General features: G+C 43.0%; 1 protein-coding gene and 2 pseudogenes across 1 annotated transcript; 2 read left to right on the top strand and 1 right to left on the bottom strand.

Moving 5' to 3' along the window:
- The first annotated feature begins 3,708 nt into the window (after positions 1–3,708).
- LOC124004851 (olfactory receptor 2A25-like) lies at positions 3,709–4,701 on the top strand. Its single transcript, XM_046313679.1, has one exon. The coding sequence runs from the start codon at positions 3,710–3,712 to the stop codon at positions 4,628–4,630; it is 921 nt and encodes a 306-aa protein (XP_046169635.1). The 5' UTR covers position 3,709; the 3' UTR covers positions 4,631–4,701.
- Positions 4,702–14,126: 9,425 nt separating this feature from the next.
- Positions 14,127–14,745, top strand: LOC124004907 (annotated as a pseudogene).
- Positions 14,746–22,870: 8,125 nt separating this feature from the next.
- LOC124004905 lies at positions 22,871–24,997 on the bottom strand (annotated as a pseudogene).
- Between the last annotated feature and the right edge of the window lie 722 nt (positions 24,998–25,719).

The raw sequence follows: 25,719 nt of genomic DNA, 5'->3' as shown, positions 1-25,719 counted from the left end.
GAAAGAGTTTGTGGTTCAGACGGATGCCTCAGAGGTCGGCTTGGGAGCAGTGCTATCCCAAGAGATAGAAGGGGTGGAACACCCCATCCTGTTTTTAAGCAGGAAGCTGGAACCACGGGAAACCAACTACTCAGTCGTTGAGAAAGAGGCGCTGGCAGTAAAGTGGGCTCTAGAAAGCCTGAAGTACTACCTGCTGGGGCGCCACTTCACCCTCATCAGTGACCATGCCCCACTCACCTGGATGCATAGGGCTAAAGAGAAGAACGCTCGGGTGATGCGGTGGTTTTTGAGTCTCCAACCGTTTCATTTTGACTTGAAACACAGAGCAGGGAAGGAAATGGGAAACGTGGATGGGTTATCCCGCATGCACGCATATTTTGCTGCGGTAGCCCAACCTAGGGGGTCGGATCTAGGGGAGAGATATGTGGCAAAGAAGGGGTCGAGTGATAAGTGGCAGATATGTGAGAGCAGAACTAATAAACGGGCTCTGCCCGATCACTAAAATGGCCACCCCTGTCAGAACTACAGATCACAAAATGGCCGACCGCCAAAACTACAAGTCCCAGAAGCAAGGGGAACCCTCAGAAGGTGGAGCCGACTCACAGATAAAGGGTCAAGAAAAACCAGGAAGAGGAAGAGAGGGTGCTGGAAGGATCTATGAACAATAGAGAAAGAGACTATAGAGATTGGCTGGATTTACCGTGTATCAGCTGGATTGTTTTGGACTTACCTGTTGGCGTTTGGACCTGGACCTACCGAGAACCCGATTCGTGTACCGAACCCTGCTATCCTTGACCTCGCATACGGCCTGGTTGGACCAGGACGGAGAAACAAACAAACAGGTACTGTCCTGTTCGAAAGAACTCTCATACTTGGGTGATTTGGTGACAGTTTACCACTTAGTTTGTGACAAACGCTCCTAACCTTGAAGAGGTTTGCCACAATATCTTGCTTGATAAATTAAAGACACTCAGTCCCGTGAGTTCTGGGACCGTGTGAACGGTCTCCTCTGCCTCTGATAGACGTTTCTTCTTACCCCTTCGGGTGCGGCATCTCATCGATGCGCGTGCCTGCGGCCACTTCCGCCTTTCCGCCTGTCCAGTCTCTCGTTGAATAAAAAACTACCCCTGGAAGCCGATGAGGCGCTGGTTGTAGAGCGTTGATCAGACAAGGGTGGATCGAAGTAAGCGGCATCCCTCCTGCGTCTGTCATGGAGAGGGGGAGCAGGACCTCTTTTGTCAGGGTTTCTCCAGAAGTCGACTTTACCATCGGCCTTGTCTTTTTTGTCTTGGTTGAATTTCTTGATTTTACGTTCCTTTATTTCTGTAGACAACTTGTCCTGGAGCGCTGTGACACGAGCCTACCAGACCAGCTCAATTACTTCTATGCTCGCTTTGAGGCAAGTAGCACTGAAACATGCATGAGAGTATCCTCTGTTCTGGACGACTGTGTGATCATGTTCTCCACAGCCGATGTGAGTAAGACCTTTAAACAGGTCCACATTCACAGGGCAGTAGTGTCAGATGAATTACCAGGACATGTACTCTGAGCATGCGCTGACCAACTGGCAAGTGTATACACTGACATTTTCAACCTCCCTGTCTGAGTCTGTAATACCAACATGTCTCAAGCATACCACCATCGTCCCTGTGCAAAAGAACACGAAGCTAACCTGCCTAAATGACTACCGACCTGTAGTACTCATGTCTGTAGCCATGAAATGCTTTGAAAGGCTGGTCATGCCTCACAACAACACCATTATCACAGAAACCGTAGACCCACTCCAATTTTTATACAAACCTAACATATACACAGATGATATAATCTCTATTGCATTCCACACTGCCCTTTCCCATCTGGACAAAAGGAACACCTATGTAAGAATGTTGTTCATTGACTACAGCTCAACGTTCAACACCATAGTGCCCTCAAAGCTCATCACTAAGCTAAGGACTATGGGACTAAACACTTCCCTCTGCAACTGGATCTTCCTGACGGACCGGCCCCAGGGGTTAAGGGTAGGTAACAACACATCCGCCACTCTGATCCTCAACACGGGGAACCCTCAGGGGTGCTTGCTCAGTCACTTCCTGTACTCCCTGTTCACTCATGACTGCACGGTCAGGAACGACTCCAACACCGTCATCAAGTCTGCCGATACCGGTAGTAGGCCTGATCACCGACAACGATGAAGCAGCCTCGAGGGAGGAGGTCAGAGACCTGGCCGTGTGGTGCCAGGACAACAACCTCTCCCTCAACGTGATCAAGACTAAGGAGATGATGATTGTGGACTACAAGAAAAAGAGGACCGAACATGCCCCCATTCTCATCGACAGGGCTGTAGTGGAGAAGGTTGAGAGCTTCAAGTACCTTGGTGTCCACATCACCAACAAGTAACATGGTCCTAGCACACCAAGACACCCGTGAAGAGGGCAAGACAAAACCTATTCCCCCTCAGGGGACTGAAAAGATTTGGCATGTGTCCTCAGATCCTCAAAAGGATCTACAACTGCACCATCAATAGCCTCCTGACTGGTTACATCACTGCCTGGTATGGCAACTGCTCGGCCTCTGACCGCAAGGCAATACAAAGGGTAGTGGGTATGGCCCAGTACATCACTTGGGCCAAGCTTCCTGCCATCGAGGACCTCTATACCAGGCGGTGTCAGAGGAAGGCCCTAAAAATTGTCAAAGACTCCAGCCACCCTAGTCATAGACTGTTCTCTCTGCCTCCGACCGCAAGGCACTACAAAGGGTAGTGTGTACGGCCCAGTACATCACTTGGGCCAAGCTTCCTGCCATCGAGGACCTCTATACCAGGTGGTGTCAGAGGAAGGCCTAAAAATTGTCAAAGACTCCAGCCCCCCTAGTCATAGACTGTTCTCTCTGCTACTGCACTGCAAGCGGTAACGGAGCGCCAAGTCCAGGTCCAAAAGGCTTCTTCACTGCTTCTTCCCCCAAGCCATAATACTCCTGAACAGCTTATCAAAGGGCTACCCAGACCCCTCTTTTACGCTGCTGCTACTCTGTTTATTACCTATGCATAGTCAATGTAACTCTCCCTACATGTACATTTTACCTCAATTACCTCGACTAATCGGTCCCCCCGCAAATTGACTCTGTACCAGCTAGACATGCCCTGTTTAATATACTATTCTCTATGAATTGTTGTATTGCTATAGAATTTAAGAAAGGATTTGAACTCCTTGAAATTGTATCTGTTTTTCTCAATATGGTTTCCTTGACTCTGAAATGATCAAATTTTCCCCAGGTATTGGTGCTTATTTGCATATCACACCATGACACCCCCCCCCCACAAGTATAATAATCAAGTGAGGAGCTGAGTTTAAGCAGTTCAACATGGATTAGAAATGGTCGGTATAAATTTAGGACTTGGCATACATTAAATGTAATCATTTTATTTAGCATTTTAATGTAATAAGTAATACGAGTGCAAGATACAAAGTGTAATATTGTTTGATTTAGGCTATGAATTATGTTATCAGGAGAATGAAAAAGCACCTATATTGGTGAGTATAGATGTGGGAAAATCTATCACAGTAAGAATAACAGGTCAATGAATGTTCCATTTAGGTTGTCTGGTCCTTGTGATTTCATTGTTTCAATTTATATTTAAGCTACAGTACTATAGAGGATTATCTACTTTTCATCTAAATTTGACAACACACCTTTACCATCTACCAGGACCATGGAAAACTCTACTCACTTTAAGGTCTTCAAGCTTGCTGCATACGGTGATATCGGACAAATGAAGTATTTCTACTTTGCTGTAGTAACTGTTTTATATTTTGTCATCATTCTTGTCAATGCTTTACTTATTGGAGTTATCTGCATTGAAAGAAGCCTTCATGAACCCATGTATCTGTTTCTATGTGCTTTGTTTGTTAATCAGTTGTATGGGAGCACTGGTTTGTTTCCTGCTCTCATGTTTTACTTGCTGTCTGACACACATGATATTTCCCTTCTTTATTGTTATCTCCAGATTTATGTGTTGTACACATACGGTTTAACGGAATTTTGCAATTTATCAGTTATGTCATATGACAGGTACATTTGTATTTGTTATCCTCTACAGTATAACAATATTATGACACCTAAAATAGTTTTGGGCTTAATTCTGCTGTCCTGGGTGTATTCTTTTTTCCTCAATGCCATCGTTATCTCCCTGAGTTTGCGACTGCAATTTTGTGGTAATGTTCTAGACAGAGTGTATTGTGACAACTACTCAGTCGTCAAGCTTGCCTGTTCAAATACTACACTGAATAACATATGGGGTCTTGTTGGCACTGTGCTTTCTTTTTCTTGTACTATATTTCCTACCATATACTCATATGTAAAAATTCTACACATTTGTTTAAAGTCTTCAAAAGAGACGAAACAGAAAGCATTTAACACCTGTACACCACATATAGCCTCTTTGCTGAACTTCTCCTTTGGCTGTATATTTGTGATTCTGCAAGGCAGATATGATACTGCACATCTTCCACCTATACTTCGCACTATTTTATTAGTTTATTTTCTAATATGTCCACCACTTTTCAACCCTATTATGTATGGCGTTAGGATGGTTAATATCAGGCAGGCTTGTAAAAAGGTATTGAGGATTTGACCTAAAACATAATCTGATTGTTATTTTTTTGGTAATAATTAATTGTGTGTTGCTGCTTCTTTTTACTTCTTTAGACTGTACAAATACATTGTATTTTTGGCAAATTATTTAAGAAATCGTATCTTTTATTATTTATTTTTACCTAGAGTGTTGTCATTTTAGGTATCTGATATTTTATAATTAACCAATTAATTAAGGTGACCCCCAAGCCTCTGTTTTAAAACATTTCTGGTTTTCTACATTTTTCAATATTAGGGCGAAATGTATTTTCTGCTGGCAGATGTTTGGGTTTGTTAATAAATAGACTGAGTGAATAGAATAAAACGAGTTGCTACTTGCTCGTCAAAAACTCAACATATAGTGCCAATGGTGAATGTTTATCAACTCACATTTGATTTGTCACAAACACGTGTTTATCAGATGTTATTGCGGGTGTAGTGAAATGCTTGTGCTTCTAGTTCCGGCAGTGCAGCAATATCTAACCAGTAACATCTAACAATTTCACAACAAATGCCTAATACACACAAATGTAAGTACTGGAATTAAGAATATATAAATATATGGACAAGCAATGTCAGAGCGGAATAGACTGAGATACAGTAGATAGTACAGTATACACATCTGAGATGAGTAATGCAAGATATGTAAACATTGTTAAAGTGACATTATTAAAGTGACTAGTGTTCCGTTTATTAAAGTGGCCAATGATTTCAAGTCTGTGTATGTAGGCTGCAGCCTCTCTGTGCTAGTGATGGCTATTTAACTGTCTGATGTCCTTGAGATAGAATCTGTTTTTCAGTCTCTCGGTCCCAGCTTTGAAGCACCTGTACCGACTTTGCCTTCAGGATGATAGCTGGGTGAACAGGCAGTGGCTTGGGTGGTTGTTGTCCTTGATGATCTTTTTGGCATTCATGTGACATGGGATGCTGTAGGTGCCCTGGAGGGCAGGTAGTTTGCCCCCGGTTATACATTGTGTAGACCGCACCACCCTCAGGAGAGCCCTGCGGTTGTGGGCAGTGCAGTTGCCAAACCAGGCAGGGATGCAGGCCGACAGGATGCTCTTAATTGTGCATCTATAAAGGTTTGTGAGGGTTTTAGGTGACAGGCCAAATTTCTTCAGCCTCTTGAGGTTGCGCCTTCTTCGCCAAAATGTCTGTGTGGCTGGACCATTTCAGTTTGTCGGTGATGTGTACGCAGAGGAACTTAAAATGTTCCACCTTCTCCACTGGTGTCCCGTCAATGTAGATCGGGGGGTGCTCCCTCTGCTGTTTCCTGAAGTCCACGACCATCTCCTTTGTTTTGTTGATGTTGAGTGAGAGGTTATTTTCTTGACACTACACTCCCAGAGGCCTCGTCTCCTCGCTGTAGGCTAACTCATCGTTGTTGGTAATCAAGCCTACTACTGTTGTGTCGTCTACAATTTTGATTGAGTTGGAGGCGTGCATCTCCAAGCAGTCATGGGTGAACAGGGAGTACAGGAGGGGACTGAGCCCTTGTGGGGCCCAAGTGTTGAGGATCAGCGAAGTGGAAGTGTTGTTTCCTATCTTCACCACCTGGGGGTCGGCCCGTCGGGAACTCGAGGACCCAATTGCACAGGGCAGGGTTCAGACCCAGGGCTTCAAGCTTAATGATTAGCTTGGAGGTTACTATGGTGTTGAATGCTGAGCTATAGTCAATGAACAGCATTCTTACATATGTAGATATTCCTCTTGTCCAGATTGGATAGGGCAGAATGCACGGGCCGGGCCGTAAGCAAATTGGAGTGGGTCTAGGGTGACAGGTAAGGTGGAGGTGATATGATCCTTGACTAGTCTCTCAAAGCACTTCATGATGACAAGAGTGAGTGATACGGGCCGATAGTCATTTAGTTCAGCTACCTTTACATTTTTAGGAACAGGGACAATGGTGGCCATCTTGAAGCATGTGGGGAGAGCAGACTGGGATAGGGAGAGAGCACCCTTAAACAGTTTTCACATTTTGCTGCCTTAAATTTCAATCGAGATTTTCGCACACTTATCTACACAACCTAATCTACATTTTCAAGTGAAAAAAAACGATACATTTTCTGAAATTAATTTAAAAAACTGAAAACAAAGAAGTCTTTATACCTCTTGTAAGTCCAGGAGCAAATACTAATAATAAGTTTGAATCAGCCATATTACCATTATGGTCACCTTATTGCATGGATCAAAACATTATATAGATACACATTACATACACTACCAGTCAAAAGTTTGGACACACCTACTCATTCAAGGGTTTTTCTTTATTTTCACTATGTTCTACATTGTAGAATAATGTTGGTTATCTGGGGTTAGCGTTAGGGATAATGTTGGTTATCTGAAAGGCATTTACTGATCTTGGATAACTCTGATCTCTTTCACTGAAGTTTTGTTCTTATGGGACACGAGTGGATCAGAATCATCAGCATAGAAAAACGATTTACATTTGTTGAATGAGGTCCTTGTGCTTGCAAAAATAGCAGTTCTCATGATTTAAAAATATATCCCCGTGTCTGTCAGAACCCTCAGTTGGAAAGTACATTTCAAACAATGATTAAACCTCAGAACCAGCAATGAACCAGCTTTATGAGCATTTCTGGGACAATTTAAAGATGGACATGAACTGAACAAAAATATAAACGCAACATGCAACAATTTCAAAGATTTTACTGAATTACAGTTTGTGTAAAGTTACAGTTCAGTCAATTTAAGTTTAAGTCAATTTAAATAAATTCATTTGACCCTCATCTATGGATTTCACATGACTGGGAATACAGATATGCATTTGTTGGTCAAAGATATCTTAAGAAAAGGTAGGGGCATGAATCAGAAAGCCAGTCAGTATCTGGTGTGAACACCATTTGCATCATGTAGTGCAACACATCTCCTTCATATAGAGTTGATCAGACAGTGGAATGTTGTCCCACTCATCTTCAATGGCTGTGTGAAGTTGCTGGATATTGGCATGAACTGGAACATGCTGTCATACACGTTGATCAAGAGCACCCCAAGCATGCTCAATGGTTTACATGTCTGATGAGTATGGAAGAACGGGGACATTTTCAGCACCCAGGACTTGTACAGCGCATTTAGAAAGTATTCAGACCTCTTGACTTTTTCCACATTTTGTTGCGTTACAGCCTTATGCATGGGGCCATACATTATCATGCTGAAACAGGAGGTGATGTCGGCAGATGAATGGCACAACAATGGGCTTCAGGATCTTGTCACAGTATATCTATGCATTCAAATTGCCATCGATAAAATGCAATTGTGTATGTTGTCCGTGGCTTATGCGTGCCCATACTCACTGCACAATGCGTCACTCCCTGTTGAACACGGAATGAGGGGGAACTCAGTTTGTTGTTTTGGAAAATTTTGAAAGTCTATTGAAAAAGTTTAGTTACTAGATAGTTACCATTTGAGTTTAGATCCCGCGACACGGTTGGCATCAGTTCCTGGGACCACTACTATCTGTCTTGGTGTAGCAGCTAGCCTAGCTGCCTATCAAGCTAGCGTGGTTTTGTTGAGGTGCGTCACCTGAGTGGGTTGATTCACTGATGTGGTCATCCTGTCTGGGTTGGCGTCCCCCCTTGAGTTGTGCCATGGCGGAGATCTTGGTGGGCTATACTCAGCCTTGTCTCAGGATGGTAAGTTGGTGGTTGAAGATATCCCTCTAGTGGTGTGGGGGCTGTGCTTTGGCAAAGTGGGTGGGGTTATATCCTTCCTGTTTGGCCCTGTCCGGGGTGTCCTCGGATGGGGCCACAGTGTCTCCTGACACCTCCTGTCTCAGCCTCCAGTATTTATGCTGCAGTAGTTTATGTGTCGGGGGGCTAGGGTCAGTTTGTTATATCTGGAGTACTTCTCCTGTCCTATTCGGTGTCCTGTGTGAATCTAAGTGTGCGTTCTCTAATTCTCTCCTCTCTTTCTTTCTCTCTCTCGGAGGACCTGAGCCCTAGGACCATGCCCCAGGACTACCTGACATGATGACTCCTTGCTGTCCCCAGTCCACCTGGCCGTGCTGCTGCTCCAGTTTCAACTGTTCTGCCTTATTATTATTCGACCATGCTGGTCATTTATGAACATTTGAACATCTTGGCCATGTTCTGTTATAATCTCCACCCGGCACAGCCAGAAGAGGACAGGCCACCCCACATAGCCTGGTTCCTCTCTAGGTTTCTTCCTAGGTTTTGGCCTTTCTAGGGAGTTTTTCCTAGCCACCGTGCTTCTACACCTGCTTTGCTTGCTGTTTGGGGTTTTAGGCTGGGTTTCTGTACAGCACTTTGAGATATCAGCTGATGTACGTACGAAGGGCTATAAAAATACATTTGATTTGATTTTTATTTAGTTTAAACAGAAGGCGCTCTGAAATATGTGACAGTTGGCTTCTAAATGTGTTGGACAAAGTGGGTTTGGTGTCAGTATGTATCAGTTTGGTGTCAGAATGATATCGTATTGACTGATGGATGCTAACTTGATGGCTTACTTTTGTCCATTTGCAATAAGTTTAAACAGTGATGAACCATCACCAAATGCACAGGCTGAAATCAACACCAACAAGCGATGGAGAGGAACCACTGCACGGCCATCCCAAGTTCAACGGGCCAGTCAATTGGGCATTTCTGCAGTATATTAGACCATGTCTAATTCGTGATGGTAAATGCCCATTGTAAAACATTGCAAATGGACAGTACATTTCCAACATTTTTAATGAGGGATTTACCATCACCAAATGGACAGGCTGAAATCAACACCAACGGGCGATGGAGAGGAACCACAATCACTGCTCATCCGTCCCGAGTTCAACAAGCCAGTCAATTGGGCATTTCTGCTGCATATTAAACCGTGTCCAATTCGTGACGGTAAATGCCCATTGTAAGACATTGCAAATGGACAGCCATGCACCTGGTAATCTGAACGGGTTACCAGGAGCATTTAAAAAAAATTTTTTAATGCCTTTAGGAGGGTGCAAGGGGTCCATGGCTGGGTAGGGAGCACCCCCCACCCATGCCCATCCAATAGTGGACGCCCCTTGTCATTTTGGACATTTAAAAAATCCCACTTCTCTCTCATTGCACGAGCGATGGAGACAAACCACTGTCACTGCTCTTCCATCCCGAGTTCAATGAGTCAGTCAATTGGGCATTTCTGCAGTATATTAAACTATGTCCAATCCGTGATGGCAAATGCCCATTGACTGGGCACCCCTGGTCATTTTTCAAAGTCCCACTTCTCTCTCATTGCACCAAATTCTTACTTCCTATAACTTCCTATGATCAAACATGACAAATAGACCTTCTAGGTTGATTCAGGGCTTAACATAGTGATATATATATCATTTGGTCAGTGTAAATGCCATTTGGATATTTCTTATGCCATTTGGACATGGTTCACTGACTTTTGGGTTCGGAAACCAACTTCCTATGATCATATATTGCAAATGGACGTAACATCCTGATTTGGTACTTTCAATACTTATGTATGGCATTTGGACATTTCTTATGCCATTTGGCCATGGTTCACAGACTTTTGGGTTCGGAAGCCAACTTCCTATGATCATATATTGCAAATGGACAAACTCAATAAAATAAAACAAATCTATGTTCATACGGTTATTACATATGTATAATTGACCAAAACAAATCTATGGTGGAGCGCAGTTGCCATCTTTGGGATTTTTGGGGTATGACACTTGGCATTTGCCATGTTCCACTTTCCATATGGTTTGGATGAACTGCCGACCATTTGAGTGGTATTTGCGATTGTGTATATGGAACACCAAATGGCAATAAGTTGCCATTCATTTTTCTCCATTTCATGGGGGTCTTCCCTTATCTGCGACTTGCACTGTCTGGAACTGCGATGAGTAACAGCGTAACCTATGATTCTACCATGACAAAGACCAAATCCGGCGGGTGTACCATTGAGGACAGTGGTGTCTCTCTATCACAGGTGAAGGATCTTTTAAATGAACAAACAGAGTTCTATAAGCAGTTGTTACAACAATAAGACATTTTCTTCAAGTGTTGTGTCCAAATACTAGTGGAGTTAACTAATAAAATAATGTACGACCTGACCAGAGAGTTCCAAGACTTGAAGAACAATTTGCGATTCTCCCAGAGTCAGCTTGATAAGTTTAAACAGGAGAACGGCAAGATGACAGCAATATGTATGTGAATCCATGATAACAATGACAGAGAAATCTCGAGGGACAATCAAGGCGGAACAACACGGTTATGGACGGAATTGCAGAATCTCCACATGAGACCTAGATGGATTTTGAGGACAAAGTGAGGGAAATTATCTCGTAGAAACTGAAGATGGACCACAGGAAAATTAAAGTGGAGCGCACCCACAGAACTGGAAAATCCACCACCGGCCCGGATGAAAGGCCTAGGCCGATAGTGGTCAAGATCCTGTGTTTCAAGGATGAGGTAGCTGTTCTGGAAAGAGCCAAGAACTTGAGAGGAACGTACATCTTCCTCAATGAGGACTACCCTGAAGCTGTGCGCCAGAAGAGGAAAGAACTTATCCAAGCCATGAAGGCTGCCTGAGCGCGTGGGGACATTGCTTACATCTGCTATGACAGGCTCATTGTCCACCCTCCCTTCGAAAAGCCTGGGAAGGATGGGATGAGAGAGACAAGCCTATGGGTTTGTAGCTTCAACCCCGCAGCACACACACCAACGGATTAATGGACTGCTGAATGTATATGTTTTTCTATTGCTTTGTTTGCTATTTTCCACATCATGTCTATGTCTGATAAGCTACCCAGGAAAGGGCTGAAAATAGCCCGTATTAATATATGTAGCATTAGAAATAAGGTTCATGCGAACATCAGATAACATTCATATATTAGCCATTTCGGAGACTTACTCAGATAATTCATTTGATGATACAGAAGTAGCAATACAAGGATATAACATATATAGAAGAGACAGGAATGCTTATGGGGGCGGTGTTGCTATAAACATTCAGAGCCATATCCCTGTAATGCTCAGAGAAGATTTTATGTCAAGTGTTATTGAAGTGTTGTGGTTGCAGCTTCACCTGGCACATCTAAAGCCTTTTATTTTGGGTGTTGCTATATGCCACCAAGTGCTAAAGTAACATTCAGTGTCTAAATAATATGTGTGAAATATTTGATAGTGTATTGATAGGTCTACTTTCTTGGGATCTGAATATTGACTGGTTTCATCAAGCTGTCAACTCAAGAGGAAGCTTCTCACTGTAACCAGTGCCTGTAATCTGGTTCAGGTTATTCATCAACCTAGCAAGGTGTTTACAAACACTACAGGAACAAGATCATCCACATGTTTGATCACATTCTTACTAATACTGTAAAACTTTGTTCTAAAGCTGTATCCGTACCTATTGGATGCAATGATCACAATATGGTATATCCAAGAAAAGCCGAAATTCCAAAATCTGGGCCTACAATTGTGTATAAGAGATCATACAAATGATTTTGCTGCAACTCTTCTGAGAATGAAGTTAAAAAATATTTGTTGGTCTTATGTAATTAATAAGGAGCATCCAGATGCTGAACTTGATGAATTTATGAAATTGCTCCTTCTAATTATTGATAAACATGCACCTGTTATGTAACTGACTGTTAGAACTTTTAAGGCTCCATGGATTGATGAGGAATTTAAAAACTGTATGGTTGAAAGAGATGGGGGGGGATAAGTGGCTATTAAGTCTGGATGTACGCAAACGTTCAAAAGTTTGGGGTCACTTAGAAATGTTCTTGTTTTTTAAAAAGCAAATTTTTTTGTGCATTAAAATAACATCACATTGATCAGAAATACAGTGTATACATTGTTAATATTGTAAATGACTATTGTAGCTGGAAACGACTGATATTGAATGAAATATCTACATAGGCGTACAGAGGGCCATTATCAGCAACCATCACTCCTGTGTTCCAATGGCATGTTGTGTCAGCTAATCCAAGTTTATAATTTTTAAAGGCTAATTGGTCATTATAAATCCCTTTAGCAATTATGTTAGCACAGCTGAAAACTGTTGTCCTGATTAAAGAAGCAATAAAACTGGCCTTCTTTAGACTAGTTGAGTATCTGGAGCATCAGAATTTTTGGGTTTGAATACAGGCTCAAAAGGGCCAGAAACAAAGAACTTTCTTCTGAAACTCGTCAGTCTATTCTTGTCCTGAGAAATGAAGGCTATTCCATGCGAGAAATTGCCAAGAAACTGAAGATCTTGTACAAAGTTGTGTACTACTCCCTTCACAGAACAGAGCAAACGGACTCTAACCAGAATGGAAAAAGGAGTGGAAGGCCCCGGTTCCCAACTGAGCAAGAGGACGAGTACAGTCTCTAGTTTGAGAAACAGATTCCTCACAAGTCCTCCACTGGCAGCCTCATTAAATAGTACCTTCAAAACAAGTCTCAAGTCTCAACATCAACAGTGAAGAGGCGACTCCGGGATGCTGGCCTTTTAGGCAGAAATCCTCTGTCCAGTGTCTGTGTTCTTTTGCCCATCTTAATCTTGACTTTTCATTGGCCAGTCTGAGTTATGGATTGTTTTTGCAACTCTGGTAAATATTTTCTTAAACCTTCTGGAACTGCTGTAACGGTTTTCTTGAGGTGAAGGAGAGGCGGACCAAAAGGCAGCGTGGTTTCTATTCATGTTTTTTAATCAGACAACTAAACATGAACATAATACAAAACAACAAACGTGGAAAACCAAAACAGCCCTATCTGGTGCAAACACAGAGACAGAAACAGTCACCCACAAAACCCAACACCAAACAGGCTACCTAAATATGGTTCCCAATCAGAGACAATGACTAACACCTGCCTCTGATTGAGAACCATATCAGGCCAAACATAGAAATAGACAAACTAGACATGTAACATAGAATGCCCACTCAGATCACACCCTGACCAAACAAAACATAGAAACATACAAAGCAAACTATGGTCAGGGTGTGACAGTACCCCCTCCACAAGGTGCGGACTCCGGCCGCAAAACCTGAACCTATTGGGGAGGGTCTGGGTGGGCATCTGTCCGCGGTGGCGGCTCTGGTGCTGGACGTGGCCCCCACTTCACCATAGTCTTAGTCCGCCCCATTGTCCGCTTCCGTACTCTGTGTTGACCATTTATCAACCATATGAATGATCATTGATTATTTTCAAGGGGAACGTACTTTGAAGACTTGGAAATTAGTTACTTTGTTTTGATTAATAACGCATTCAGTTGAATATTTTTAAGGTTCCTCCCTAACTTTGAGTTTAATGATTTGTGAAATGTAATGTTTGATGCAGAATGTGATTCATGTTGAGTACTGTACTCTACTGTAGGTGGGTGCTGTTGCTGGTGGTTTTGGGTTGTCCTGCAATCAAAATAATGTTCAACTGACATTTGAATATAATAACACTAGTGTTTGTGCAGCACGGACTGAACGAGACACAGACAAACAAACAGATCTACAAAAATACTTTATAACCTTATTTGACCATCATGTGATAATGTACATTGAGTGCAATACCCAGATATTTGTCATCTACTCCTATGCTTTCTGTGAATTCAACAGCTTGACAGTGATGGCATATGACAGGCATATGACAGGTGTTGGCCATCTGTAAGCCATTACAATACAATATCATGACAACTCAAAGTGTGGACACTGCTTTATCGGACGTGGCTTTTCTCATTGCCAGAAAGTAGCATTGAGATGGGACTAACAGCTAGGTTGCCCCCTGTGGCTTCTACATCGATAAATTCTACTGCTTAAACTAGGAGTTCTTGAAACTGTCATGTGTTGACACCACTCTGAACAACCTCTATTGCTTCATTCTCACCTTTTCTCACGTCTCTCAAACAATAATGCTGATTTCCTATGTGGACATCATCAAAGCGTCTTTGCGTTTCAGGGAGAAGAGGAAAAATTTAATACAGACCTGTCTGCCTCATCTGATCACCCTGACTAACTTCAATATATCCGTCACCTTCGATGTGATGTTTGCTCGCTATGGCAGCAACACCAGCCTGCTGGCCCTGAGGAATATCATGGCGGTGGAGTTCTTAGTTGTGCCTCATTTGGTGAACCCTATAATGTATGTGATGAAACTTGCTGCCCTAAGTTAAATGCATTGGAGTGATGCACTTGTGTTAAATGACGTGGACACCGGAGTTAATGCCTTAACTTGACCTTAAACACTTCGGAATTTAACATTTGGAACAACTTTGAAATTTGAGAAACATGGATGAATGTCTTGTTCTGACGTGAGACTATGAGAGCTGGTAGTACCATACACTGTTCAAAGGCAATTCAATATGTTGTCTTGCCCATTCACCCCCTGAATGGCACACATATATAATCCATGTCTCAATTGTCTCGAGGCTTAAAAATCCTTTAACCTGTCTCCTCCCCTTCATCTAAACTGATTGAAGTGAATTTAACAAGTGACATCAATAAGGGATCTTTCACCTGGTCAGTCTGTCATGCTTTGTAAACTCAGTGTATGTTATGCAGGTGAATGAGGACCCAAAAGCGACTTGGCGAAAACAGAGTCTTTATTCCAGTAAAGGAAATAGGCAATACTCCTAGACAAATCGGAGCAGAAAACAAAACATAAAAAACTAATTCCACTCGTAGTGACGAGGACAGACTGGAGACTCGACCATAAACTGTAGGTTGCCTTGGGAAGGCACCGACCGTAGCAGACTCAGACACCTGCTCACACGCAGCATCTGAGGGAAACAAGACACGACAGGGCGAGACAAAGACACAGCACGGCGAACAATATACAAGGATCCGACAGGACAGAAACGGAAAACAAGGGGAGAAATAGGGACTCTAATCAGAGGACAAGATAGGGAACAGGTGTGGAAAGACTAAATGAGTGAGTAGGAGAATGAGGAACAGCTGGGAGCAGGAACGGAACGATAGAGAGAGGAGAGAGAGGGAGGGAGAGAGAGAGGGATAGAAAAAGGGAACGAACCTAATAAGACCAGCAGGGGGAAACGAACAGAAGGGAAAGCATAATGACAAGACAATATAAGACAAAACATGACAGTGTATGTCATGGAAAGAGCAAGTGTTACTAATGTTTAGTACATTCAGTGTTTATTCCCACACTATGAGGTTGGAATAATGCTGTGAAATTGTAAAAATGATGAAAATGCCCTTTTAGTGTAAAAGCAATTTTTTAAAGACTGCCTAAAATTTTAGCCAGTTTTGGTTGGATGGAGTTTTGGCCTACAGGCTATTTTGGTGGGATGGAGTTTTATTCCATCTGCTGACAACACCAGGCAAAAAATTAGAAAATAGACGAATCATTTTAAAAAGGGTTCCAAATCTCTCTGCCAGTAACAGCTAGTTTTCAGTTTTCCTCTCCCCATTCAGACCACACCCAGACAGTCCAAGTAAAATTCTTTATGGAGAAATTGCCCACTTGCTAAGAAGCAATTTTTGTTTGTTTTCAAATTAGGTGGTCAAACATAATCACAGTAACGTACTTAAATTGTTATCCAAAAATCATACGATATTGAAGATAAAAATGGCTGCATTTGACCTTTAAGTGAAAATAGCTGTTCATAGGCCTACTGTATATATCCTGCTCTTATACAGTCGGGAGAACAGGTATTTGATACACTACCGATTTTGCAGGTTTTTCTACTTACAAAGCATGTAGAGGTCTGTAATTTCTATCATAGGTACACTTCAACTGTGAGAGACGGAATCTAAAACAAAAATTGAGAAAATCAATTGTATGATTTTTAAGTAATTAATTAGCATTGTATTGCATGACATACGTATTTGATACATCAGAAAAGCATAACTTAATATTTGGTACAGAAACCTTTGTTTACAATTACAGAGATCATACGTTTCCTGTAGTTCTTGACCAGGTTTGCACACACTGCAGCAGGGATTTTGGCCCACTCCTCCATTCAGACCTTCTCCAGATCCTTCAGGTTTCGGGCCTGTCGCTGGGCAATACGGACTTTCAGCTATGATAATTTATCTATGATAAAAATGACAGACCTCTACATGCTTTGTAAGTAGAAAATCGGTGGCCAAAATCGGCAGTGTATCAAATACTTGTTCTCCCCACTGTATATGACTTAATAAGACATTTCCACTCTTGATGAATTGTTATCTTAGGAGGACTACTTATTAAAGTTAATTTCCCCTGGATTGTTGAAGCACTAACTTTTATATCGATCTTGTGTCTAATCATATCCCTGATAAACAGGCATGTTTGTATCTCAAAACAAATCAAATTACACTTGTCACATCTGCCGAATACAACAGGTGTAGACCTTACAGTGAAATGCTCACTTGTAAGCCCTTAACCAACAATGATTTAAGAAGTTAAGAAAAATAAGCGATAAGTAAAAAATATTTTTTTAAAGTAACAAATAATTAAACAGTAAAAGCAGTAAAGTAACAATAGCGAGGATATATACTGTGGGTACCGGTACAGAGTCAATGTGCGGGGGCACTGGTTAGTCGAGGTAAAATGTACATACATAGTTAAAGTGATTATGCATAGATAATAAACAGAGAGTAGCAGCAGCGTACAAGAGAGGTCTGGGTAGCCCTTTGATTAGCAGTTCAGGAGTATTATGGCTTGGAGGTAGAAGCAGTGAAGAAGCCTTTTGAACCTAGACTTGGCGCTCCGGAACCACTTGCCGTGCGGTAGCAGAGAGAACAGTCCATGACTAGGGTGGCTGAAGTCTTTGAAAATTTCCTCTGACACCGCCTGGTATAGATGTCCTGGATGGCAGGAAGCTTAGCCCCAGTGATGTACTGGGCCACACACACTACCCTCTGTAGTGCCTTGCGGTCTGAGGCCGAGCAGTGGCCATACCAGGCAGTGATGCAACCAGTCAGGATGCTCTCGATGGTGCAGCTGTAGAACCTTTTGAGGATCTGAGAACCCGTGCAAATCTTTTCAGTCTCCTGAGGGGGAATAGGTTTTGTCGTGCCTTCTTCATGACTGTCTTGGTATGCTTGGACCATGTTTGTTTGTTGGTGATGTGGACACCTAGGAACCTGAAGCTCTCAACCATCTCCACTACAGCCCTGTCGATGAGAATGGGGGCATGCTCGGTCCTCCTTTTCTTGTTGTCCACAATCATCTCCTTTGTCTTGATCACGTTGAGGGAGAGGTTGTTGTCCTGGCGGCAGGTCTCTGACCTCCTCCCTATAGACTGTCTCATTGTTGTCAGTGATCAGGCCTACCACTGCTGTGTCATCAGCAAACTTAATGATGGTGTTGGAGTCGTTCCTGACCAGTCATGAGTGAACAGGGAGTACAGGAGGTGCCTGAGCACGCACCCCTGTGGGGTCCCTGTGTTGAGGATCAGAGTGTCGGATGTGTTGTTACCTACCCTTACTACCTGGGGGTGGCCCGTCAGGAAGTCCAGGCGGCCCATCAGGAAGTCCAGGATCCAGTTGCATAGGTGTTTCGTCCCAGGGTCCTTAGCTTAGTGATGAGCTTTGAGGGCAATATGGTGTTGAACGCTGATTTGTAGTCAATGAATAGCATTGTTCCTTTTCGTCTGATTTGTAGAAACAGAATTTATTAGATCCTTACATCCTTTTTCTCTTTCTCCAACCCCCCTGAAACAGAAGACAAACTAAAAGAAAACCCACACCGCCTTTAGGTTAGGGAGTGAAAGTAAACATGGAGCAAACCAAACAAAAAAGACACGATAAAGGCTTTGTTTACCCCAAGCTTAAAGAGAGAGTTAAACATCGGTCTAGCTCTTCCAACATCTCTCACACCACTAGGAGCATTGGCTCTGCCAGCACAGGTGAAACTAATGAGGAGACAGGTGCAACACATCCTGGCCAACAAGGACGACTCCAATCAGTGCACATCCACACCCAAAAACCAACATCGAAATCAAAAACCAAAGCCTGTAACAATTACCATGCTTACTTGAGCACTATTATCCCAATATTAATCGGGATACGCAAGTATTCTGTTTTTGAGTTGATCCATATAGACATATGCTGTTTATAATTACCCGAAACAAGTTGTATCCCGGTTATGAGAAACCCAGATAATATGCCTGGGATATACGGATCTAAGATGTGATATTGTGGCATGTTGTAAGGGTTTTCCTCCTCTTCGTCTGAAGAGTGTCGCAAGGATCGGACCAAGATGCAGCGTGGTAAGTGTCCATAATGTATTTAATGAAGACAAAAATGAACACTTCAATTTACAAAAACAACAAATGTGAAAACCGAAAACCGAAAACAGTACCATGTGGTGAAAAGCACAGCCACGGAAACAATCACCCACAAACAAACAGTGATTGAGAATCATACTTAGGTAGCCTGGGTTTCAGAGACAACTAACGACACCTGCCTCTGATTGAGAACCATACTAAGCCGAACACAGAAAACAAACCTAGAAACACAAAACATGGAATGCCCACCCAACTCACGTCCTGACCAATCCAAATAACACAAATAATAGGGTCAGAATATGACAGTACCCCCCTCCCAAGGTGCGGACTCCGGCCGCAAAACCTGAACCTATAGGGGAGGGTCTGGGTGGGCATCTGTCCGCGGTGGCGGCTCTGGTGCTGGACGTGGACCCCACTCCATCATTGTCTTTGTCCACCTCCTTAGCGTCCTTTGAGTGGCGACCCTCGCCGCCGACCTTGGCCTAGGAACCCTAACAAGGGACCCCACTGGACTGAGGGGCAGCTCGGGACTGAGGTAGTTCAGGACTGAGGGATAGCTCAGGACTGAAGGGTAGCTCATGACGGAGGGGTAGCTCAGGCCTGAGGGGTAGCTCAGGAGAGGAGCCAGCAATAGGAGGGAACACGGCTAGCAAGGAAGCCCGAGAGGCAGCCCCAAAAATGTCTTGGGGGGGAAGCACACGGGGAGTGTGGCTAAGGCAGGTAGGAGCCCTGCGCCAACTCTCCGTGCTTACCGGAGAGCGAGAGGGACCGGGCAGGCACCGTGTTATGCGGTGGAGCGCATGGTGTCCCCGATGCATGTGCATAGCCCGGTGCGGTACATTCCAGCTCCTCTTATCGGCCGGGCTCGAGTGGGCATCGAGCCAGGTGCCATGAAGCCGGCTCTATGCATCTGGTCTCCAGTGCGTCTCCTCGGGCCGGCGTACATGGCACCAATATTACGCATGGTGTCCCTGGTTCGCCAGCACTGGCCTGGCTACGGGGAGCATTCAACCAGGTAAGGTTGGGCAGGCTCGGTGCTCAAGAGCTCCAGTGCGCCTGCACGGTCCGGTCTATCCGGTGCCACCTCCAGGCACCAGCCTTCCAGTGGCAGCCCCCCGCACCAGGCTGTCTCTCCGTCTTCTCCCTACAGGTGCTCCCGCCTGTCCAGAGCTTCCAGAGCCTTCCTCCTGCTCAGCACTTTCAGAGTCTCCCGTCTGTCCTGAGCCGCCAGAGCCTCCTGTCTGTCCTGAGCCGCCAGAGTCACAAGTCTGTCCTGAGCCACCAGAGCCACCAGTCTGTCCTGAGTCGCCAGAGCCGCCAGTCTGTCCTGAGCCGCCAGAGCCGCCAGTCTGTCCTGAGCCATCGGCTTGCCAGGAGCCGCCAGAGCTGTCAGCCAGCCAGGAGCCTCCAGAGCCGTCAGCCAGCCAGGAGCTTCCCGAGCCGTCAGCCAGCCAGGAGCTGCCAGAGCCGTCAGCCAGCCAGGAGCTGCCAGAGCCGTCCTTCACTCCGGAGCTGCCGGAGTCTCCCGCCTGTCCAGCGTTTCCCGCCTGTCCGGCGCTGCCGGAGTCTCCCACCTGTCCGGCGTTGCCGGAATCCTCCGTCCATTCGGGACCCATGGCTAGGGTCCCCAGTCGGAGGTCGGCGGCGAGGGTCGCCGCTCGTAAGAGGCCACGGGGGTGGTTGAGGAGGCGGACAAAAACTGTGGTGAAGCGGGGTCCACGTCCCACGCCAGAGCCGCCACCGCTGACAGACGCCCACCCAGACCCTCCCCTATAGGTTCAGGTATTGCAGCCGGAGTCCGCACCTTTGGAGGGGGGGGGGGGGTACTGTCACGTTCTGACCATAGTTCTGTTATTTTATTCTTTGTTTTAGTGTGGTCATAGCGTGAGTTGGGGTGGGCAGTCTGTTTGTTTTTCTATGTTGGTTTTTGTGTTCGGCCTAGTAAAAATCAAATCAAATCAAATCAAAGTATGGTTCTCAATCAGAGGCAGGTGTCGTTACTTGTCTCTGATTGAGAATCATACTTAGGTAGCCTGGGTTTCACTTTTGGTTTGTGGGTGTTTGTTTCCGTGTGAGTGTTTGGGCCACACGGTACTGTTTCGTTTTTTTGTTGTTGTTCACATCGTTTATTGTTTTGTATTTTTGTGTTCAGTTCGTTTTGAATAAATCATCATGAACACTTATTACGCTGCGCTTTGGTCCGATCCATCTTCCACCTCTGAATGCCGTTACAACTACAGACTCCCTGGTTCGAATCCAGGCTGTATCACAACCGGCTGTGATTGGGAGTCCCATAGGGAAGTGCACATTTGGCACAGCATCGTCCGGGTTTGGCCGGTGTAGGCCGTCATTGTAAATAAGAATTTGTTCTAAAGTGAAAATAGATGTTTTAGGCCTACTGTATATATCCTGTACTTATATTTCACTTAAGAAGACAATGCCAGTTATGTGGATAATTGTTATCTTAGGCCTACTACTGATTCAAGTTCATTTCCACCTATTGTTGAAGCATTAACTTTAACATTGATCTTGTGTCTAATCCTCTGACTGATAAAAAGTCATGTTTGTCTTTGGGGAGATTTACTCAAACATCAAGCCACCATAAAACACTGCCTTCCTCTCTCATAGGCCTGAATGTTCATTTTTCCCATTGACATAACTGCACGATTGAGGCAAAAAATTGCGAAGATCCAAATGTATTTTTCAAGTTAGAATTCTATGCATACTCCCTTGATCAAAGCATCCGTCCATACACAATACTAAGCACTTCATATTTGGCACAGTAAGGCCCAATCAATATAATGATCATAAACAAGCCTATTTAAGTTAGAATTGAATGATGAACTTTTCCCAAAACAGGGGAATTAGCTTTCCTATGTCCTCCTCACTGTTTGCACTCGAGACATGTGTACCACCTATGCTTCACTATTTTATAATATGCCCACCAATTTTCAATCCTATTATATATGGTGAGAGGCTGGCCAAAATAAGACATGCTTGTAAAAACATACTAGATCTGAACCCTGAAATTTGAATCTTCATGATTGCTTCATTGTGCCATTGAATTTAGTGGCTATTTGCTTATAGTTGTAATCACTGACCCTACACATGGCAATGGACTTTCACAGTTGCTCAAAGACTATTAAATGTTTGCATCAGGTTGCATTGTATTTAACCTTTACATGTCTCTTGCCATATCATCTTCATATTCAGCACAAAGGCAGTAATTCAATCAATTTCAGATGAAGTAGAATCACACTGTGGTTCACTTAGAATGTTACACTGTACCAGAGGTGTTCTCCATGTTAACACTGACACACCCCACAAACTTTTCCTCTCAGGGACATTATCATGGAATATTGGTGTGAAACAACACCTGTGCTTAAATTACAGTGTGTGCATATCTTGAAGAATTAGGCAGAAACAGACTGGCCAGGCAGTTAGGGCAAATGCCAGATGGGCTGGACAATCTTTAGCTCAGTGGCCGGTATAAAAAGTTTGAAAGCATAGAGATAGAGAACTCGTGTGGCCAAAATTCACTAGAGTAGTAACTGGGTGGGACTTCATATGGGTTAAGGAAGGATCACATAATTCCATGAAGGTCACCATGAGGGATCAGCCAATGAATCATACTTGTGGGCAAACTGCAGGTGGCAGTAAATCACCAACTTTACACCTGTTCAAACAACACTCTCCGAGTGGCATTATGCAACCTTTCAGATTGTTTGCCAACTCATAGAAGTAGTAGAAGAAGAAAATTGACAACTTCAAAATGTAGATGGCCTCAATGGCGCTGCCCGTACTCTCACCGACATCCTATTGTGACAGATACGCTGACATCTATGTTTGTAACACAAACTGAGGTGTCTTTAGATTAAGTGTATTTGAGTGGGGAATTGGGCTGAACTTCCTCATTTTACATGAAGCTATTTAAAAATGCATTTTAATTATTTACAATTACATGAACAATAACTGATGCAAAAATAGTTGTATTTATTTTAGGATGACGAAATTAATAAACTATTTGATCAAGAAAATGCATACATCCCTTTTTTTTACCGGAAATTATTTGTTTATTTTACTTTCTAATTCACATTTCTTCAAAATATCAAAAGGATCTACTAGATCCGTCATGTCTGGAAGAATACTTTACTGCCCATTTGTGGAAACAGAACTTATTGCATCCTTACATCCTTTTTCTCTTTCTCCAACCCCCCTGAAACACACATACATGCCCACTGACATGCTAAAGTGGAAGGATCAGCGACACAGCACCATCCCTTATTTGACTTTCCTATAGTAAAATAGGCTTAACAAAATGCATAATAATTCACAAAAAAAATGCAATAAAAAGGAGAAACAAGAGATTAGGTTGATGATAAAAACATCCAGTTCTTGTGATACCTGGGATTCAAACCGGCAACCCTTGCCCTGCTGCTGTACCATCTAAAGTCATAATTGGTACCAGTTTACGTTCAGATTTTACATGAGGAAAATCAAGAGAGTTAGAAAAGATTCTTGATCTTATAATTTTTGTAATACATGTTCTGATCTCCTTGGTCCTAATACCATATATGATAGGGTGTACCAGTGGTGGGAAAAGAATGGACTGTACTGCTATTAATACATTAACCTCCTTGCTAACTGTGCTGTGCCTGTTGTAAATAACAGAAAAATGATGGCTGTTGAGAAGTTGATGAAAGTGATCAAGTGGGGAGCACATGTATTAAAAGCCTTAGTTCGTGACTCCTTTGAGACTTTCAAGCAAACAAGTAATATTTTGATGTATGAGAGCACAACTAACACAAAAGGTGAAACCACTAGACTTGCTATCATACATATACCATACAGGTTACTCAGTGCACTTTCAACACAAGAGAGTTTAACAACTGATAGGTTATCACAAAAAAGCTTGTTGATATTGTAGCTGCACACAGGGAGCCTAGAAGTGATAAATATTTGAAAAGCAAGCATAGTTATGGGAATAAAATATACCAATGCTACCAACATCTTCACTTTAGAAGGGGTCATAATGCTATGATATTGCAATGGCTTACAAATTGAGACATACCTGTCATATGCCATCACTGCTAGAATAACGTAAGCACACGTTGCATATACACTGCTGAAAAACACCTGCAATAAACAACCTTTGTGAGAGATGTCCTTTATGTCATTAACAAGATTGTCCATGATCTTCGGACAGACGGATAAACACCCAATCAGTCCATTCACCGCCAAGTTGAAGAGAAATATGTACATGGGCTTGTGTAAGTGTGATTCTAAGTAGATGACAAGCATGAGACTGATGTTGGCAAATATTGTAATGAAGAAAAGCAAAAATGTGAAGAAAAAAGCTGCGTAGTTGAGTGGGCCTGGAGGTCCATACGCAGTGAAAATACAGTGCTATGCAACACAGTTTGGTTCATATTTCCTGAGGAAAAGACAATTATAATCAGAAGTTATCAGACATCATTTTACATATAATAAAATGCAGTACTAAAATAAACGTTTAGAAAATGTGCAAATGTCAAAATAGTTACCATCAGGTTAATACACTAGAGTTGGTGTGAATGAATTTGATGAAGATGAGAACATTCTAAAATGAACAGTCTTCCAAGTAAGATGTTGGCTGGCGTGATACATTTGAGCCTTTTTTATACCTTCACCATATCATAATTGACATGAGTATTTTTAGTATTTTCCAAATTAAAGCAATGTCTTCGAGAGATGTCACCCAATGGCATTAATTAAGGATGTATTTGTATCACTTCGTTTGAGATCAGGGAGGTGTTTGTGTTTGTTTGACTCTATTCCAATTATTTTGGTTCACTTAAATGGGCAATCTTACATTTTCAAACTTTTAAAAGAATCATATACACCCATTGATTCTTGAAAAATGTAACTTATGAATGCCTCATGGGCTGAGTCAACTGTCTTACCCCATAAGAACCCAAAATATAAGCTTGTTTCACTCCATTGTTTATAAACAATATAACTGAAAACAAACACTGTATAGCCTCAAAACATGGTTAAAACTATGATTTTGATATCATGGATGGTCAGTCCTTTTGCTTCTATGAATTTGGACGATATATACCACCGCCAACAACAGGTTGACTTTATTAGGGGTCTTAATGGTGTGGTACTGCAAGGGCTTACAAATAGAGTCAAACCGGTCACAGGCCATCACTGTTAGAATCAGATATGAATAGACTCTACTGAAAGAGATTGGATTAAACAGTCAAGCGAGATATCTTGGATTCCCACGAGGAGGTATCTGATGATCTTTGGACAGACTGAAGAACTTTCAATTACAGCCAAGTGGAACAAAAACATTTAGACTTGTTTCAATGGAGCTGACCATGAGAAACAGGAGTCACGTTCTGACCTTAGTTCTTTTGTTATGTCTTTGTTTTAGGTTGGTCAGGGCGTGAGTTGGGATGGGTTGTCTATGTTCGTTTTTCTATGTTGTGTTTTGCGTTTGGCCTGATATGGTTCTCAATCAGAGGCAGGTGTCGTTAGTTGTCTCTGATTGAGGATCATACTTTGGTAGCCTTTTCCCACCTGTGTTTGGTGGGTGATTGTTTTCTGTCTTTGTGTATGTCACCAGACAGGACGGTTTCGTTTCGTGTCATTCTCTTTGTCATTTTTGTTTTAGTGTTCTGTGTTTAATAAATTCATCATGAACACGTACCATGCTGCACATTGGTCCTCCGATCCTTCATACTCCTCAGACAAGGACGACGAACGATACAACAGGTTAAGAGACAAAGTTTAGACATACAGTGGGGCAAAAAAGTATTTAGTCAGCCACCAATTGTGCAAGTTCTCCCACTTAAAAATATGAGAGGCCTATAATGTTCATCATAGGTAGACTTCAACTATGACAGACAAAATGAGGGAAAAAAT

This window comes from Oncorhynchus gorbuscha, linkage group LG19 (genome assembly GCF_021184085.1).
Source record: "Oncorhynchus gorbuscha isolate QuinsamMale2020 ecotype Even-year linkage group LG19, OgorEven_v1.0, whole genome shotgun sequence".
Classification (NCBI taxonomy): Eukaryota; Metazoa; Chordata; class Actinopteri; order Salmoniformes; family Salmonidae; genus Oncorhynchus; species Oncorhynchus gorbuscha.
The sequence above is the reverse complement of the archived record's forward strand: the minus strand, read 5'-3'. Positions and strand labels throughout refer to the sequence as shown.

Bases quoted from the DNA above. Each gene is read 5' to 3' on its own strand.
- LOC124004851 (XM_046313679.1), top strand. From the start codon at position 3,710: ATGGAAAACTCTACTCACTTTAAGGTCTTCAAGCTTGCTGCATACGGT.